The 21,517-nt window shown below is 34.7% G+C and overlaps 1 protein-coding gene across 2 annotated transcripts in view; it reads right to left on the bottom strand.

Moving 5' to 3' along the window:
* LOC131521689 (raftlin-like) overlaps positions 1–21,517 on the bottom strand; it is a 95,864-nt gene that overhangs the window by 10,272 nt on the left and 64,075 nt on the right. For both annotated transcript variants that reach the window (XM_058746638.1, XM_058746640.1), the window contains exons 7-8: positions 13,792–13,907; positions 3,485–3,588 (exon numbers count right to left, since the gene is read on the bottom strand). In XM_058746638.1, the coding sequence (XP_058602621.1) occupies positions 3,485–3,588; positions 13,792–13,907 (220 nt within the window). The remainder of the gene's footprint in view (positions 1–3,484; positions 3,589–13,791; positions 13,908–21,517) is intronic.

The raw sequence follows: 21,517 nt of genomic DNA, 5'->3' as shown, positions 1-21,517 counted from the left end.
TATTTATAGCTCCAATAATGCTGGATGGTGCAAAAAAAAAAAAAAAACCTCTGGAGATCTGTTTAAATTTTTAGCTGCGAGCGCAGTGGGAACATCCGGCATTGAAAGGGAGGAACAAAATATCTGTTTTGTGAAATCCTGTGATGACTAAATCTCTCTTTCTTGCTGTCTTGTCAGGGCTCTATCGCAAATATGTTTAGAGAAGGAAGTTTCACATCATCGAGCAAACAGAGTGCTGTGAGTTTTACGTGTTTGGTGGAAAACCATGTTTAAACAGTTCAGATAAGCCGTTTAATCTTCAGTGGAGATGGAGTTGTGTTACTAAACAATCTCAAGCTCTCTCTCTCTCATGCTCCCCGTTTCTGCTACAAATCTCTTACATCGAATGGGCCTCTGCATCTCTGCCATAAGCTGGCAATCAATACCAAATGTCTAATTCGCCCAGCTTTTTTTCTTCCCACTTCCTATTTTCTTGCTTGTCAAGGAACTGTATATTTATTCAAGTGCTTCCTGCTTAAATCAAAGAGGCAAAACTGGATTCCTGCAAGCCTCGGTCCATTAAAATGTAAACGAGTGGCTGGTCGGTGAAATTACAGCTCTGGTCTTCAGTCTCGCCAGCATCCAAACTAGTCTGCGTCTCCGCTTTATAGAGGACGACACACGCCGCCTATACAATCCCCATCATTAAGGGCTTAATTGAATGGTAACTTCAGCAATTTTGAATGTAATGAATGTACAAGCCTTCAGTACGGCGTGATGCATAGCAATGAGAAGCCGCCCTGTGTGTGGAAATATAACAGTGCAGATTACAAACAAACTCATCTGCATTCCAAAAAGTGCTGTGGAATTACCTTGTTTGTTTGGCAAGACGACTTCTAGTTGTTTGTGATTACTGGAGGACTTTTTTAGTCATTTTCTAGAGATTATACTTACAAAGAGTGGATTTCTAGCTCATCAAGAATTTTAGAGCCGAGCATAAAAAGATTCAGTGTAGAAATCTCCAGTACTTTTTTCCCATGTTTTTTTTTTTATTTTTAAGGATTTATAGGTTTGCCATTGCCATGACAGTTTGTGTTGAAATACTGCTTGTATTGCAAAATAAATAATTAATTGCAAATTAATAAATATATAATTGCAGTAAGAGCAAAAGTTCAAAAGCTTTGTCTGTAATTTTTAATGTTTTTAAAAGAAGTCACCAAAGCTATGTTTATTTGATCAAATATACAATAAAACATTATTATTGTAAAATATATTATTACAATTAAAAAAAAAAAAAAAGCTGTTTTCTATATGTATATATTTTAAAATGTAATTTATTCCTGTGATGCAAAGCTAAATTTTCAGTATCATTACTCCAGTCGTTAGGGTCACATGATCCTTCAGAAATCTTAATAATATGCAAGAAACATTTCTTATCAACGTTGAAAACAGTTGTTGCTTCATATTTTTGTATAAACCGTGATACATTGATAAATGTTTTTTTTTTTTTTAGGATTATTTGATGAATAAAAAATTCAAAAGAACAACATTTTTAAATAGAATTTTGTGTAAAATTATATTGTATCTTTACTGTCACTTTTGATCAAGGTAATGCATCCTTGCTGAATAAAAGTGTTAATTTCTTTCAAACAAACAAAAACAAACTTACAGACCTTAAACTTTTGAATGATAGTGAATTTTTTCAAAATAGTATAGTTTGTATTATGGTAAATAGTAGCTTTATATCATGAATAATTAAACTGGAACTTCGCCTACACTGGGATTCATAGTACTACAACTTTTACTCATATGTTACCATGTTATGTTCCGCCTCCCAGGAAAACAAGGCCAGCCGTCTCCGAGACATTGAAAAGTGACGGTTCTGTAGTATCTAGGACAGCGTTTTGATTAATTAGCCACATTGCTGCTGTTGTGTGTTGTGGCATTTTGTGAAAGTTTAAAATAGGCCTGTAATTAATCAGCAGGGGCTGCAGGACGGATAGAAGAATGAAGTGTGAGAGAAAGGCCAAGGCGGGATTGGCCCGGCGCAGGCGTGGGTATGACAGATGGAGATTACATGCTGAACTTCAGTTCGACGTCGCCGGAAGCTTCCACTCGCCATTACAGGAATCATCAGTTAGCTTGTATTGACATTCCATTACGCCGAGCAAACAGTAGAGTTCTTCCCCCGTACTGCCTGTGCCAGTCATTACATCTGACTCCATGAGGTCCGCAGAGCTCTTTATACCCCGAGCACTTTGTCACAGTCGGAGTTCGGGACGTACCGTTGCTCTGTGTGGGCTGTACCATTGTTTTTGATGTGGGAAATGATGCCTCATGAGGTGTTTACACAAAATCAATTGATGGCTTCATGTTTCCTACCTGTTCATGCTGAAAGACCTTTGAAACCTAGTCATATTATTATTCGTAGATGGTTTTGTGCTGCTGGATGCTCTAATGTGATCGGTGAAATAAGCAGGTGGTCATAACATCAATCCAAAATAGTAGATCTTATATAAAATGAATATAACTATACACAACTCAGTGACACTATCTAAGAATAATAAATATATTTGACTATAATGATACATAATTAACATAATTGAGAGAAATAATGCAAATGCAAATTATTTATATATATATATATATATATATATATATATATATATATAATGTATAGTTATAAAAAAGCCTTTTAAAAATTGTTCTGAAAATTATTACATAGTAAAACTTATTAATATATAAGTTTATAATAATTATATATATGTGTGTGTGTGTGTGTGTGTTCATGTATAATTATATATAAAAAATACATTTAAAAAAAGCTCATTCTGTTTTAATATGGAATCAGATTTTTTGCCACTATGAACATTTTGCAGAGGAAAGTGTGTTGAATATAAATTATGGCAGTGCATCATATCATGAACATGATTATCAATGCATGAATCAAACGCACTTTGATTCCTTGCATATTTTCCATGCTTTGCTTTTTTTTTGCCACGCTTTTTATCTCACAGCAGACAGATCACATGATCGTTGCTGTCATTCCCATTGGTAGTTGCATTGCTTTGCTGATCATTTGCATAGTTAATTTTTCTCTACTTTGTTGAATGTCCAGTGATCGCTCGTGTTTCTGCAGATCACCAGCTTTCATTGAAAATGCATGATTTTTGGTTGCTGTCTTGCAGTAAATTGCTGTCAGTGAATGTGAATTCCCATGAACATACCACAAGTCTATGGCTGCACTCCAATTTGCATACTAATCCTAATCTCATGTACTATATAGTACAAATAGTGAGATTTGGATTAGTGTGTACCAAATCCTTGTATGTTGAAACAGTATGTCAAGGGTGTCTGGATAGTGTACTATTTCCAGTGCATTCTCCTTAAAGCTTTTTCAGATAATATTGCACACAAATGTTTTTTTTTCTATTGACCTTTGCAGTTTCAGAAACTGTGTGAACCTAGAAGTTAAGTAACAATGAACTTTAAGGCATTAACTTGCCTATTAGTCTTGACGATCGGTGTAGGCAGCACACAAGTGAGTCTCCATCCAAATGAAGCCAGCGACTGCAGCAGGGGAATATAGTCTGTCTTCACTTGTAAACCCTGAAAAGAAAAGAGGTTACCGTGAAAGAAATGCTTTCAAGAGCGAAAAGTCACACTTATAGCAAACGACTGATTTTAGACTTTCAATTGAAGTCTTTAGGCATATATTAAAACATTTTATATGGTGACTGTTTAGATGCACCCTCTATTGCATTTGTGTGGCCGTTTTCTTTAGATTTTTAATAGCAGTGTTTTTAATCATACAAGTTTTTAAAGGTTGACAAACAATTTATATTTTAAAAACTGCTTGTCGATATTTGGAAGTTTCATAATAAAGGATGTTTATGAATAAAATCTAAATAATTGAAACGATTTATGCAGATATACAATCAGTTTAGCATGATAGAAAACAAATCCTATTTTCCATAGTTACCCATTCATTTACTATGGGTAAAAAGAAGAAATGTCATTTTATAGGAAAACAAAACACTATATTTGATACTTGGACCCCAGGGACTTGTCTGAGTTTAGGTAAATTCAGAGTGATAAAAAAGGAAGGTTTAATATCTGTTCTGGTAGTATAACAGATGTTAAAATAAAAGCTGTATTGTATGAAGAGCTCGTGAACGTGTGTCTGCGGGATTCAGAGAGCAGCGTTAATCAAACAGGGTTGTTTTGAGCAGTTAGGGGTTGTACTGTGGTTTCAAAGAGAACGCTTGTACCCTCATTTCAGGAGGAGCGCAGGAAGTCAGAGTGGTTTAACGGCATCTGTCCTCAAAAGGAAACCATGTCGCGTGTCAGCCATGTGCACACACTCATAATGATAACACAAGACAGCGCTACATGATAATGCTTCACTTGCAATAATATGCCATGGGATTTGGCATGAATGCACTATACGGTTATACATGAGTCACTGTGGAAAGTTCAGAGTAGATAACATGATGACGCTGGAGAGGCAGAATCGAAGGGTTCTCAGTGTAGAGGCTCTGTTCTAAAAACAGTGTGCTGACTTCCTGTCCACTGCCTACAGAGGCAGCAGCCTTCTAAGCCAGCAACTGAAATAAGTGGCTGTTTTGGAAAACTTTCCACATGCATAAAACGTACGTGGCGCGCACACACAATCACTGGGTAAAATTAGGTAGATTGATTAGAAGTATTATTATTTATAATTGTTTTGATGCATTTAAAAAGTGCGTAATTTTTTATTATATTAAAATTGTATATTATAATATCTATAGTTGAATAAATACATAAAATTTTGAATTGTACATTGAAATTCTGATCAATTATATATATATATATATATATATATATATATATATATATATATATATATATATATATATATAAAATTGATACTTTAAAGAATTGAAAGTTTTTAATATGTATAAATTTTGTATATATATTTACATTATTGAATATATAATTTTTAATTATGTAAATCATTATCATTCGTTGTATTTATTAGGGTTGTTCCGATTCGATACTAGTATCGGAAATTCCACCGATACCACAAAAATCCTGGCATCGGTATCGGCAGTACTTGAACCCATGTACCGATCCCATACCATTTTTAAACAAGATTTATGCCCGCTAGCTTCGCTTAACGCTGCAAATCGGAAATCAATTCTTCTTCGCTGCTCAGAATGCAAACACAGGAAGTTGTGCACAAGCAACCACTATTTAGAGCAGCAAAGAATAAATACAAACGTGGTAGCACATTGCCAGTAATCACTCGCATATGCGACTAAATCTTCACCCTGGGCGACTAAATAGTGTATAATATTAGCCACTGGCTAATAAATGCTCAGATTATACTCGCCAGTGTGTGAGTTGGAGGCTATGTATAAGTTTAGCACAGATATTGTCACTCGCCGAACTCTGACCAAGCGCTTCAGAGTTTCACTCTCCGTCAAGCGATCTGTGCTATGTTTCAGTTCATCTGAATGAATGCGCAGCGCACCTGTATTTGACGCACCGTAAGCTCTAGTGTGAAGCGCACGACTCGCCGTCGCTTTGCTTTTTTTCCTCACACGCAAAGAGAGAGAGAGAGAGAGTCTTGCATGTAGCGCCTCAATTCTGCTTGGTATGTAAACGATATTCTTTGTTGTATTTTCCTGTCAGTATAACAGAGTTCCTTTGGAATTCTTGAGCTTTTAAGAACTGCCGGGTTCTCCGGTAGTAGGCGGAGTTAATGCGCAAGCGACAATCTCATTGGCTGGCGCTCACCTATTATCATCCCTGTTTTGATTTCAGCAAATCAGTTCAAGCGAACGCAGACAACGTGATTAATATTCATGAATCCAGCAGCTCGTTAATCCTTAGAGCGTTTTATGTTGTTCTTAGTAGAATTCATAGTATGATTATTATCTTATCAGTATTATTGATAGTTTCCCCATTTTTAGAGAAACACTGAATGACCAAAAAGCACCACCACCAGTATTCATCTATCTATTCATCTATCTATCTATCTATCTATCTATCTATCTATCTATCTATCTATCTATCTATCTATCTATCTATCTATCTATCTATCTATCTATCTATCTATCTATCTATCTATCTATCTGTGGTGAAGCACACCATAAAATAATTGTATCAATTCATACAGGGCTAGTAGTACATACAGCTGTATAACCAGATACACACCCAGGTATCGGATCAGTACTCGGTATCGGCCGATACCCTGAGCCTAGGTATCGGAATCGGTATCGGGAAGGGAAAAAGGGTATCGGAACATCTCTAGTATTTATATTCTTATTTGTGTCTGTGTACATAATAAAATAGAAATTATAATACTTAAAAAATTGAAATAATATATTTTTTAAATACATATATTATTGATAAAATTATAAATTATTTAATTTACGGTATTGACATTGTCATCATTTATGTATGTGTATATGTAATACAAAATAATATAATATATTAGTACTTTAAAAATAGAAGGAATAAGTAATATACTGTATGTATATGATAAATTATTTCATTTATTGTATTTGCATATTGTCATCAGTTGTCTTGAGTGTGTGTTAATATACAGTGTATATATATATATATATATATATATATATATATATATATATATATATATACACACACACACACACACACACACACACACACACACACACACACACAAATTAAATACTCTAAATTCAATACTCTCTCTCTCTCTCTCTCTCTCTATATATATATATATATATATATATATATATATATATATATATATATATATAGAGTATTGAATTTACTTTTTTCTCACAATGCATTGTGGGAATGCCCTCTGTGTGCAGAATACATGTGATGCTGCCTAAAAATCTGCCTACCTTTCAGAACAGCCTACACAATCGCTCAAACACTGCCCACATTGGTTTTGGGACAGAGCCAGAGTCTTAGTTTAGTCCTTTGTGGAGGTTTTGTTTCAACACCCTTCCCAGTTATGAAGCCCTTTTGCCCAGATTGGATGACATTGTTGTGGGTCGTGCATTGAGACCTCAGAGGCCCAGGTTTCTGTTGAAATGGTTTTTGGGTATTTGCGTTGGCCAAGACCACAGCGGCAGCCATTGGGGAATCCAGATATGTGAGAAGAGGTTTTTGTTGGAAGCGGTCCCAGTAGTGGACCCTGTAAGCGGCACCGCAGACTTAAAAGCGGAGGAGAATCGAGAAAATATGGTCTGTTTAATGGCTTTCCATTGCTGTGGGATTGTGTGAACATCTAGATGATGTTGAAGTGCTACACTCTTTCAACATGGAGGTCAGTGAAATAGAGCAGAACCAAGACTCCTCTAGAAAAAGAGTCGTAAAGTCAACACGAATGTCAGCTTTCGCAATATGGCACATTTCAGCCAAAATAGATGATTAATTTGAAGAAAACAAAAAATGTTGGCAGAAACAGCATCATATTACATCAGTAATTGACTGGATTGTGAAAGAGAGAATGGAGTCAGGTGCTTTGTCTTGATCTGACGTGTCTTGTTTATTCTATTGTTATTTAATAAATTTTTTTCATTGAAAATTCGTTGTCCTTTGTTGTTTTAATGTTTATTGGATTGTTGTTTTTATATGCTGCAAACAGGACTATCATAGAGAATTTTGTCTAAACCTGTATGTATGAATCATGTACTATAAGACCAAGAATGTATATTCAGAACATATACAGGGTAAATTGTGATTTTGTTGCTGATGTGTGATTTTATTTATTTATTTGTTAACATACAGTTTTTTTTAATTTACTCATTTTTTTTATGTAATTCGTAGGATGGTGGTGCTTACGTAACATGTAGGTTGGAGGATTGTGGTGCTTTTAAAAGCAAGGATGGTTTACTGCCTGTCCAACCAATAGAACACATGGGGAGCATTTGGGAAACCTGTTCGATAGCAGTAATGGTGCTAAGTTTTAAATGCAAAAATAAAATTTGTAAAAGTTTGGGAAGGTTGCATTAAATGGATTTTTTTTTTTTTTAAAGTTAAGACATTTAGGCCCCGTCCACACGGAGACGCGTTTAGCTGTATACGCAAACATTTTTGAGGGAGTGAAACCGGGTCCCAGAGTGGACAAATCTGAAAACGACACCCTTGCGTTTTCATGTGGACAGCCAATCCGTGTATTTTGTGAAACGATGATGTCAGTCAGACACCGCTAAACTCTTAAAAATAAAGGTGCTTCATGATGCCATAGAAGAACCTTTTTTTTGTCTAAATGTTCCATAAAGAACCTTTAACATCTGAAGAACCTTTCTGTTTCCCAAAAGGTTCTTTGTGGTGAAAGAAGGTTCTTCAGATCATAAAAAGGTAAGGAAGAGATGGTTCTTTAAAGAACCTTTGACTGAATGATTCTTTGTGGAACCAAAAATGGTTCTTCTATGTCATCGCACCTTTATTTTTAAGAGTGTACATCAAGTAACAGCAACAAAAACATGAACAAACACTGAAGGATTGTCTTTTTATTAACTAACATTAACACAGATTAATAAATGTATTGTTCCATGTTCGTTTGTATACTGCGTGCAAGGTTTATGCACGTAGTCCAAGTCTTCTTCTCCGTTTTTAGTGTATCTTTGTGGCGCCACATGCTGGTCTGGCATGTACACTACATTGTTTTGTGTCGGTTTCATGGTTTCGCGTGTATGCAGATATTTCTTGAGACCAGGGGGGAAGAAAAGATTGGATAGGGAAAGCTCTGGCTCTGGTGTAGATGTAGCCTCATAATGTTACAAAAGATTTCCACAAAAAAAAAATATTAAGCAGCACACCTGTTTTCAACATTGCTAATAATAATAAGTATTATTGGCAGGTAATATTTAATAATATCAGCACATTAGAATGATTTCTGAAGGATCACTTGAGTAATGAGTAACTATGTTTAAAATTCAGCTTTGTATCACTAAAATAAATTACATTTTAAAATATATTAAAATAGAAAACAGTTCTTTTAAAACATTTTAAAATATTTCGCAATATTACTGTTTGTACTCTACTTTTGATCAAATAAATTCAACTTTGAGAGGAAGAGACTTCTTTCAAAAACAATACAAATCCTACTTCCTCCTAAGCATCATTAAAACATTTCGAAGGAAAAAAAAAAAAAATATCAAAGATTGTACCAGAAGATCTGAGGGATCTATTTTTGTATTAACCTTTTCAGTCAAAGAAGCAGATTTCAGCTCACAGACTTCCATTCTCGACAACTAAAAATACTCCAGCCTTATTTTACACCTATATCACACTTTTCTACCCAGGGTCTACAGAACGGCATATCTGTCATGGATGTTCGGCTGCCGCTGATATATATATATCCTCACGGCCTGACAGCAACCGTCTGTCTAGCATTAAAATCACACACACACACACACACACGTCATAAACTTACTATAAACTCACTTCACTGGAAATAGACTAATGAAAGATTTGAAAAGCACGATTTTTTTCCGTTTCAGAGTCGTGTAGTTCAGCCACATTCAGACAGACAAAGAAAAGTGTTCTTTGAAACGGCAGGTCGCATGTTTTTCTCACCTCCACAGGAGCCATAAAGGTTACATTGCCAAAGGACGTGTTTTAATGGTCTATCTACAGTCTAGATATCACACCGCTCCAGTGACTGCACTGACCTTCAAACTTTACCTTCTACTCTAACTACATACTAAATATATATCACCCGAGGAAAATGATATTGCTCAGAGGTTGCTCAGGCAACTTAATGGCGTTTCATTGAAGTTTCTCTTTTGATGCTTCTCTTATAGCTACTTGAACTGACTTTGAGCAAAGTTTAAGACTGGGTTTTTCTCATGCACAAATAAACTTTGTTATTAGCATCCTGATGCAACCACGTTACAGTAATCTTATTTGAGCTCTAATTGGGTTTCTGGTGACTTGTTAACTTAGTTAACTTATTCAACTTATTCTACTTTGTTAGATTTCTCTCATCACGGGCCAGTGAGAAAAAAAGTTGTTTTTTGCCTTGTTCCTGTCCTTTATAGTTGAATAAATCCAATCCGAGCAGCAGAAGAACTGCTTTCAAGAAAACAGATCTGGGTAAAAGTGATTAGAGTTTCGACTGTACAGACGTCGCCACGCTTCAAAACATGCGAGAAGAATCTGAGGCTGCTGTAGTTACGCAAGCCTTAGATAGACATTCGAAAGGGAAAGAATAATTTGAAAGGGAAAGAAATCCTGAGAGCTAGACGGGAAAAACCATAACAAGATCGGACTAAATTTCACATTGCGTCTTTAGATGCCACGGGCGAGGGATTGGTTTTAGCAGTCGGTGGACTTGTTCCAGATGTCCCCGGGCCTCGGTCTGTCTGTGTTTACTCACAGAATCTTCCTGAAATAGGACGCAGGGTTAAAGCGTTGCGGTAACTGTTTTCATATTCATGTTAATCATTCCAATTTCCTTTTCTCTTAGTGACCAGACAATGTGCAGGACTCTTTATACAGGTGAAGCACTGTTTATGCTTCACAAACGACATGATTGTCACCACCTGTGGTTGCTAGGCCATTATAATGTCAGCATGACACATCTGAAAAACATTTAAACTAAAATTTTGCCAATTTCTTTCTTTCTTTTTTCTTTTTTCTTTTTTTTTTTTTGAAACTCAGTTTCTGCCTCAAAGGATTTAATCGATAAATTAAATATGTATGTATGTGTCTTGTGTGTTTCTGTGTGTGTGTTCATGTATATACAAACACACATACACACACAACTTGTATATAATAAGTGTCTACTGTGTATATATATATATATATTTTTATTTTTTTATTTTTTTTATTTAAATTATACTGGTACACATTAAAATGGGTTTATTTCTCATAACCTATTTTATATCTCACAGTTGTGAATGTGTGTTTTTTTTAAGATAAATTTAAGCAATTTTTCTGAACTTGTTTTGTGCATGGCCATTTCCATCTGAGAGTGGAAAAAGATCATTTATTTCTGTACTTTAAAATATAAATGCAATATATTTCTTGATATCTTACTGACTGTATTTCTTATTTTAAACTTTATCTCATTACATTTTACTTTATAGGTGCCTATATTTGTATTATTTTTAATTATACAGATACATTTTAAAATATAATTATTTCTTGTATTTTTACATTATATCTCACAGTTGTGACTTTTAAGGCAGTTACCTTTTAAAACATTATTTATGCAAGGCGTTTCTATCTGAGAAAATACATTTGACTTTATATCTTTCAGTTGCACCTTTATTTCTCATAATTGTGGCTGAATTTCTTATTTTAATAAGTCATTACCTGTTTTATTTTATAGATATCCATACGTTCGAGTGTTGCGACTGCACTGCAGCTTCTGAAGTCTGCTGCTCTTCTCTTAATAACATACCCTTATATTTGGAGAGAGCTCACTGCGACTCTGATAAAAGGCTGTTAAGGCAATTTAATTCTCAATGTATCAAAACTAATAAGTGTTGCTGTGAGTAAATCTTCAAGGATTATTCCTCAAGGAAATCTAAAATGGAAAACTGTTTTTTTGTGGTTGTGTTCCAGGGGCTGAGCTCTAGCGACAGAGTGCCCTCATTGCATTACATGTCCAAGGTTACTCTGCCTATTGATTTTCCTTTACGACAAGAATAGAGTCCTCGCTCAATTTGACTCGTATTGAACAAACATGGCTCAGTTACTCCGTACATGTGCTTTGGAGATTTATGCATGCACTTAAACATTTCATTAAAGGTATAATAATAAATGATATATTAAATATATAATCAAATATTTATAGTTATTTTTTAATTAATTTATTCCCTTTTGACTGTATTCATTTATTTAGTTGTTTTTATGTATACGCTATATTGTGTGAAATTAAGTAAATAAGTACATTAAAAAAAACTGGATTTATTAACAATTTATATAACTAAAAACAACTTGTATAAACACATGCCTTATACATTGTTACGTAGAAATAATATTAAAAAAGCAAAAATATTTTTTAACTATATATATATATATATATATATATATATATAGATAGATATATATATATATATATATATATATATATATATATATATATAGATAGATAGATAGATAGATAGATATATTTATAATTAATAAATTCTAGAATATTGTAATTGTAGTCAATTTATTTAATAAATTAAAATATTGAATGATATCATACATTTTTATTTGTTGCGCTACATTAAAAAAGCATTTCTCAGAATACCATCATTGAGTGAATGAGTAATGTGCAGTGATTGTCTGATGCTGTTATAGAAACATGATTCACGAGACATTTGAAATAAACATGCAGGCTCATTGAAGACAGAAATATCACTGACAGAAAATGAGACAGTGATTGATGGGCCGACGGCAGACAGTGAGTCAGACAGCAGCTGAACATATCAATTCAAAATGTCTTACTGCATTAGTGAGAATACCCTTCTGTCCGACGAATCTATATGATTCTGATGTCTGGCATATACATCAACATGCCCTTACACAATATTAATACTGAATACCATTTACGAAAACTTAAATTACAATCGTGTTGAATGCTGGGAGATGTGGAGCAGACTTGGATTTGAATGCAGCTCGTCAGGCCAAGCGGCACTGAATAATGCTGGGCAGAAACAGAGTGTCCTTACCCTCCACTAGAAACACCGTCATGGCTGAGTAGAAGAGAGCGTACGAGAGAGGACAGCAGAGAGCGATTGAGAGCTGCAGGATTATAAAATAAAGCTCAAAACTCGATTACGCTGATAGCATCAGTAAACAGTGCTAACTAACACGATGTTGCCCGGTTTGCGCGCTCCTCACACACACACACCCCTAGCCCAAATAAGCCCAAGCGAGACCAGCTTGAGAAGAATCAATGGCGAACTGGCACAATATCTGATTTCAGCAAGCGTGGCTAAGACTCTCTGAGCAGCAGGACCCATTACTGTCACTCAAACGGGGGGTTTCCTGCTTTTTTTTTGTGTATTTCGTGCTGTGCTTCTAGCTTTTAAAAAATTTCTTCCAGTTTTTGCCTAATTTAATGGTTTTCGGAAGCTTGTGCAACAAATTAAAGGAATAGTTCACCCAAAAATCTAAACTGAACATGAAGATGTAGATGAGTTTGTATCTTCATCTGAACAGATTTGGAGAAATTTTGCTTTGCATCATTTGCTTACCAATGGATCCTCTTCATTATCTCTCCATGCACTTTCTTCAATTTCTCATATTTCTTTAGAACTGTTTTGGACTGTATTTGCTTGTAAACGGTGCTTGATCTGTGCATATTCTTTTCCTGATTCAGACGAGACAACTTTTTCACTGGAGAAAGCAATGTTTTTGCTCATATTTTAGCCAGAAGCAACGGTTTAAATTAAAATGTCTTAATGATTGTTTCTCACAAACACACATTGCTGGACTGGAGTGATGTGGATTACTTGTGGATTATTGTGATGTTTTTATCAGCTGTTTGGACTCTCATTCTGACGGCACCCATTCACTGCAGAGGATGGAATGCTACATTTCTCCAAATCTGATGAAGAAACAAACTCATCTACATCTTGGATGGCCTGAGGGTGTTCAGTAAATGTTCAGCAAATTGAAAGAATTCTAATAAATTTCACAAATAATTACAATGAAATGACAAGTGATGCATTGAAATAAGAAATTCTGAATCAGAAAGGGTAAAATAGTATTTTCTTGTAAAACATACTTATACTCTGAACAATCACTTTTACAGTGTACAGTTAAATATGACAATAGTACTTTGAAGAACAGAATGCAAACATGTGTTTGAGTGTAACTCACATCAATGACTGTCCATTGTTCCACCACTATAGCGTCGTACGCAGCAGCTGCTTTGGTGTCGCTCTCCACTCCCTCCTGGAACACAAACACGCTGTCCACAGTCTTGACGAGAAAATCTGCAAGGAATAGAGGAGAAATCAGGCAGTGTTCTGGGTTTAACATCAGTTGGGTCCAGTGTTGTTTTAAATATCTTCTGTTGTCTTTGTTTAGAAGGAAAACACACAGTAAAAAAAAAAAAAAAAAATTTTACCAGCTTCAGCAGATTTTTGAGTTTGCTCAACTTATTTTTGTGGGAGATTCCCAAATTTTTGTTGTATAAACTTAAAATGACAAGTTGAGAAAACTCAAAAATCTGCTGAAGCTGGTTGCCTTAAAATTTTAAGTTTTTTTTTTTTTTTTTTTACAGTGCAGTGTTGTTATTGTTGACTAAAGCAAAACATTTTGTAATATTCTTTTTTTTGTAAATATTAGATGAAAAACTTACTGAGAAACCTTAAACAAAAATTTTAAATGTCGCATTGCACTAACTGAAATAAAATAAGTTTAAGTACTATATTTACTAAAACTGAAATAGATATAAAAGAAAAAATATATATATATGTGTGTGTGTGTATATATATATACATATATATATATATATATATATATATATATGTATATGTATGTGTGTGTATATACAGTATATATGTATGTGTATATGTATGTATATATGTATATATATATATATATATAATAAAATGACAAAAGCATGTAGCAAAATTACTAAAACTTATTACAAATTAAAATAAAAATGTAAAAAATAACAATAAAAGCTAAATAAAATATCAATAATATTAGATTATAAAAATAAATGTCATAAAGTCATAAAAGTAAACTCATACTGGTTTGGAATGACATGATGTGTGAGTAAATGATTTTTGGGTGAACTTTACTGATCCCCCCAAAAAAACAAAAAAATCACAATTACAGTAACATAGTTACAATAGAAGTACACAGTGGCAAGATGTTAAAATAATGTTTCAAGAGTATAGGCAACAGGACGTAAACATCAGGTGATTCTAGAAACACCTACTGATTTCAATATCATGACCAAATAAGGCTGATGCAACTGTAATGAAAAAAATTGACATTAATCTCTGTAGAGCAGATTTTTTTTAGAGCTTGATGTGGTCACTATGAACTGTTGTTAGTTTTTTCAAAAATGTTCCATTCATTTCCTCTAAAGAATTCATTGCATACGTGTTTTGAATGGGATGGAGGTAAGTAAATAATTTCCATTGCTGGATAAACTTTTGCTTTTACTTCTATTAAACCCAGAACATTCCTTTAAAAAGTCAGTGAAAGCTAAATGTACGAAAGCACAGGAAGAAAAGGGATGTTAACCATAGCGGGAATTCTAGGTGATAAAAATATAACTAGAGACGAGAGTATGTGCTGATGAGGAAGTCATTTGAAATATTTCAAAGAAAAAAAAGAGTGACAGCAACAAGGCAGACAGAGACTAATGAATGACCAGCCTAATTAGCCAACACATCCATGTTGGAATGTAGAAGATTTCTGGTGAAATAAATAAAGCTCTTTCAAATGCAAGAGCCGCACACATTTTAATGGCCTGATGTCGCTGCCGCCCCGTGCGGTTCCTGCGTTTGGCCCTGTTTTAGAGTGATCTTTATATATGGCTGGATAATAAGCTCTGCTGAGTATTGAAGACAAGCACAGGGGCGTCTGGGAACCGGCTCACATCCTGTGTTTTTTCTGCTCTGTGTCCTCTCATGGCCCAAGAGCTTCCTTATTAGCCTTCCTCCATTTACACACTAATACTGTTTGCGCTGCCCCTGTCTGCTCTGGGAGACACTCCAGATTACATTATAGGGGGGCTGAGGGATGGGCGACCGTGGGCCGGCCCCGATGGGAAGGGGTTTTTCTCGGGAAAGGGAGGGGACCGGGATCTGTCGCCTGCATCCTTCCATCAAAAAAACCTATTTAAGGCTGCACTTACTCAATTGAAGGCATCTCACCGGCCTTTCAAACAGAGCCATTGTTCTGGCCACCTTGCATCAGATGTTCCCACTCGGGATCGTAATTGGAAAAGTCCACTCGGGAGATTGCCTCAGCTGTCGAGCACGTCTGAACGGACAGCGATGTCTCAGGTGAGCGACTCCGACAGGGAGACACGCCAAACGTGGGCTCAATAAGCCGTCAGGTCTGCGAGAGGCCCGTTTATGGAGATTGACGGCAGAGAGATTGTGCGTTTGATGGAGTGAGACTGTGGAGTATGTGGAGTTAGTCTGGCCAGGTCATGGTGACTGATAGCGTTCAGGTTTAAGTATGTGCCCGGGAGAGCTGCTAAAGCTCAAGACAGCTTATGTATATTTTACAACGCGGGGCAGAAACGGGCCGAGACAGATTAAGGATGGAGGATGCGAACATATTAAATGTCAATCACTTGAGCAGACAAACTACTTCAGAGAAGCTTTACTGTGCTGACAGTGATGTAAAAGCATCTTTGTTAAAGGTTAAAGGTTTGATTTCTGCATCAGCTACCAGCACCAAACAAAAACACGTGTTGTCTATTGTTCTATCCTTTGAGCGATCGCTCGGTCTATCGTTCTATCTATGTTACTTATCTATCATTCTCTAGAGATATGTTCCATTCATCTATCCATCTATCGATTTGTTCTTTTGTTCATTCTATTATTCTATCTATCTATCATTTTTGTACTGTCTGTTGTTCTATCTATCTGTCTGGCCATCCATCTGTCCGTCCATCCATCCATCATCTATCTATCGTTCTATTGTTCTATCTTGATCTATCAGTCTATCTGTTGATTTGTCTATCTATCTATTAATTTGAATTCTAACTTCCTTACATTCAAATTTGAACTGGAATTTTGCATCCTGTTTGTAGCCTTATTTCAAATTCAGGATCTAAATTGGAATTTCAAAAGCGTTCTCAATTCCATTTTGAATGGCGCTGATGTTGAGAATGAGACTGAACACTCAGAAGAGGAGTGACATCCATATTTAGCTGCAGTGTCAATGCGCTCCATAAGACCAGGTACGTGTATTAAGAAACTAAATAGGATCAATTTGGATTTCATGTTGACTTTAACATTTTAAAAATGGCGCTCTTCACTTTAATGCTGTGAATAGGTGTGTCTGTCATCTCTCTCCCTCATGGCCCTGTTCAAATGCTTCCATTCATACTCCGATTCTTTTGTGCATCAGGAAAACGACAGTGGAGGTATCTCCAAAATCCCTTTCATAGCGAGATAATACCTTATTGGAAATTCATACGCTGAATATCTGTGCCTTCGTGCATCTGAATATAGGCAGAACAGCATGAATAGTCAGGCGCATGAATGTGTCGCAGCTGCGGGTGCATATTCTTTTCTGAGGAGGGGGAAATTCGCACCGGAGCAAAAGTCAGACAAAAGAAACCTTTTAGTTTTGTTGGCGTCTATTCAGCGGGAGCTAAACCTGGAACGGCGATGAGCCTGTGGCCCACCGTGTTGCTCTCCTGTGGAGCGTATGAATCTTTAATTGCGGACTCATAACGGTGGCGTTGAGCTGAAAAATTCAATCCTGGCCTGATGGGCGGCACTGGCACGCCACACCCATCGCATTAAAATCCGACTCCTGCCTCCCACCTTCTCTCGCCATGGAAACCCGTCTCTAAGGGCGAGAGAGGTGAAAGGAAAGCTTCCCTATAAAGGACATTCTCCTGGACAACTTCAATGTCAGTGAAGCAAAGCTAGACGAGGGCACAGGCGAGGTGCACAAGTAAATCAGTGGAGCAGAACGCCACACCAACAGCATCGACAAAGAGCAGAATCCATCAGGAGACTTTAAGCCGCCGCAAAACCCCCTTCCACCCCTGGACCGGTGGATAAACTCATATCAAAGCCACCTGGAGGGCAGTTTCTGAAGATGGAGGAGGAGGAGGCCGTGCCACCGCTGATCTCCTAAGACTATCATTTTGATCTTCTATCAAATAGGACCACAAATCTCACAAACCCTGTCAAGAACATGTCCTAGTCATATTTCACCTCCAAAATCAATAGAAAGAAATATTTTTTCAACAACATGATGCCTACAGTATTTCAGAATCATTCAGTATTTTACATTTGACAAATATTGACAACAATTAAACATACTTTCCACGCAAATTCTCATTACCATAATGCAAAAAAAAAAAAAAATTGTAATGCAAATGGTGTTATTTTTGTATTATTTACTATTATAGTATTTTTTAATATTTTGCATTAGCTTTTATTTTTATGTTTTCAGTTTAATTTCAGTTTAAATTTTAGTAATTTTATGTAATATGTCATTTTTATTTTGTTTAAATATTTTTTATAATTTGTTTAATTTCACTTTTAGTTTTAGTGATTTTAGTACTTCAAATTATTTATTTTTTATCTAATATTTATTTCATTTTATTTCAGCTTGATTTAACAGTTTTAGTTTGTTTTAGTTGACAATAACAACTTTGAATGCAAAAAATAAGTAAATAAATGAAAAGTAATAATAAAGTCTAAAAAATAAAATAAATAAAAAATAAAAAACATAAATTTTGATATAGCAATTTAAAAAACTACTGAAAATGTATCTTTTGGTGTGTGTGTGTATATGTATGTGTATATATATACATATATATATATATATATATATATATATGTATATATATATAGAGAGAGAGAGAGAGAGAGAGAGAATAGTAAAATATTATTGAACTAATATAAATGGAAATTTGGGGGAGAAATGTGCACAATGCAGTGCAAAAATGCAAGAAATTTGCACAATGCAAAAGATCTTTACGGTCTTAAAATGAGCTTAATTATTTTTATGCACAAAATTATTGGTGCAAATACTTTGTGAAGGAAAGCATTGCTATTACTCTTGCATGGTTTGTGGCATGAATATGAACGATAACTCTTGTGCAGCATGTTTTCTTTTATTTTTCGAAGTGGTTTAGATTTGTTTCCTGATGGACAAAGTAACCTGCCAGAACAATCCAGCATCAAGCTCGTGGGATTTGCAAGCACCGCTGACATTTTTGAAATTATTATTATTATTTCTTGTTGATTTTGGGGTGAATCGTGACCTTGGCATGTTTTGGAGAGATTCACCCAGAGAATCCGTCTGTGATGGGCTTGTGTTATCTGTGTGTGCGTCCCTCCTCACATATTCCGGACGTGTTGATGTTTACAGCGAGAAGACACTGTGGGAGTGCATCACCATGGAGTTCTCATTATGCATTCTCAGGCCAGACTCAAAGAGGAGCTAAATTTGGAGAGATCTGGCCCATGTGCTCACAGGCCTGATAATGAATGCGTCTCCAGCCTTTCATGTAATCAGACACTTATGAAAAGTCTACATGCTGGCGGTGCTTTGATATCACATTGTTCCCAGACTCCACGGGGCTCTGCCAGCACCTTGCTGTCCTCCTACTTTAACACGGCCCTCACTTCCTGTTGTTTTTCTTTCACACGTGTGGTTGACATGAACACCATCATTTGTCTCGACTCGTGAAACATATTGTGTTACGCATTTAGTGACGCTTGGTAAGGTTATATATTCTACTTTTATTTTTTTTATTTAGTCGTATATGCAATTTTTAAAAAAAATGTATAAAGTAAATTTCGTCTATATATAATATCCCATGTATTTTTTTATTTATTGTACGGTTTTTAACATCTTTTTATTAGTGGTCTTTGTAAAAAAATAAATAAAAACATTTCCTGTAATGCAAACAGTGTTATTTTAGTATTATTTTATGCACTGTTTTAGTACATTTATGCAATTTTGTCATTTTTTTTTGTAATATTACTGTTTAGCTTTATTTTTTATTTCAGTTTTAGTAGTACTTCAAATGATTTATTTCAGTTTCAAATTTTTCATCAAATTTTTATATTTAATTTTATTTGAAGCTCATTTAATAGTTAATTCAATGTTTATTCATTTAGTGTATTACATTTTTACATCTATTTATTATTGCTCATAGTCATGGTTAGTATTAGAAGTGTATTAGACGTGATTGCTTGTTTTGCGTTTGTCTTAAGGACATGAATAATGTCTCGAGTCGTGTGATTTGCTAAATAGATGTGTGCTTTTACTGTTTCAGACTTGTGGTTTTTGCCTGGTTAGAGATAAAACAGGCAATTTGCATTGAATGAGGAACTTGTGCCATATCTATAGAGGTCAGAATGGAGACTTTTGCTTGTATGCATCCAGCAGAACACCACAGCTTTGTGGCACTGAGTTTTGTACGGGCCAATACCACTCTTATTTCCCTCAGAAAATATGAGAATCAAATTAATTTCTGCTTTTGCTCAGTAATTACCTCAGGACGACTTCCCTCGGTAGAACTGCACGGAACTTGGCAGGGGTTTACTGACTGTACAGGGGAGTCATTAAAGAAAATTAATTAACTAATAAGAGGCTTGGGTTTTGCGTCATTGCTACCACTGCACACGTTCTTTTGCCACATCATTACCACTTGAAGACCCAGAAAGCTCTAAATGATGACAAATACCCTCCTCTCCCCGTGTCCCGATGTTATAACCCAGCCACAAAACAGCCTATATTCGGTTAGCCATCAAAGAACAAAGCGAAACTCAAACCATCAGTGCATTTCCCTCAGTGCTGGAAGATGCACAGTGCAGATCTCTACTGCGCTTTCTGAAAATGCTTTTGGCGCACTCAAGTGAGCCAAACCCGCAAGGTATTTTAATAGCATGATTAATGAGGCAGAAAATAAAATATGGCACATTAGTATATCAAACTAATCAATTTTCCAAAAAATGCTCATCCATTTATTAGAAGATGCATTTAATTCAACTATTTATCACCTATAGGATGAGCACATATTAATATTAATAATATCATAACCCTTATTTATAACCCCTATAAAATTACAATTATTACCATATAAATATATAATAGAAAAATAAAACGTGTTTGCTTTACCATGTAGTATTTTGTTTTTATTAATTTATTTTTTAAACTTTGTTATGTATGCAATTTTTATTTATGTATTTATTTGGTCAAGGCTGTATTACGTATGTATCCCATTTTGGAGATTACTGATTGATTTAGTGCATTCCACTTTTTAATATATTTTAGTTATTTTATATTAAATATAAAATTTTCTATTATAGTTTGTTTATAATTAGATTGTATATTATTTTATTTTAAATATTACATATTAATTATAATAATATTTGTATTTTTGAAAAACATAAGATATTGTTCTTCTACACTATCACCATATAATATTCAGAATTTTATTTTATACATTTAAAAAAAAACTTATTTATTTAGTAATGTATTTGATTTTTTTTTTTTTTTTTTTTTAACAGTTATATATTTATTCAATATATATATATATATATATATATATATTTTTTTTTTTTTTTTTGTGTGTATCCCATTTAGGAATTTATTTATTCATTGACTGTTTTCCGTCTTTTAATATATTTTAATAATGTATTACACTTTACAGAAAATGGCAATACAATTGTTACATTTTTGGGACGCCATATAGTATTCAGAATTTTATTTAATGAATTTTATTATTTTTAATGTATTAACGCTAGTGAAAAATAAATATACTTAAATGTATTTGAAATACATTTATTTCATGCTAAGTATACTACAAATACATTTACATATTTATGTACTTAATAAAATACCCTGCAATTGTACTTTTAGTATGCTAAAC

The sequence above is a fragment of the Onychostoma macrolepis genome, chromosome 16, assembly GCF_012432095.1.
Source record: "Onychostoma macrolepis isolate SWU-2019 chromosome 16, ASM1243209v1, whole genome shotgun sequence".
Taxonomy (NCBI): domain Eukaryota; kingdom Metazoa; phylum Chordata; class Actinopteri; order Cypriniformes; family Cyprinidae; genus Onychostoma; species Onychostoma macrolepis.
The sequence above is the reverse complement of the archived record's forward strand: the minus strand, read 5'-3'. Positions and strand labels throughout refer to the sequence as shown.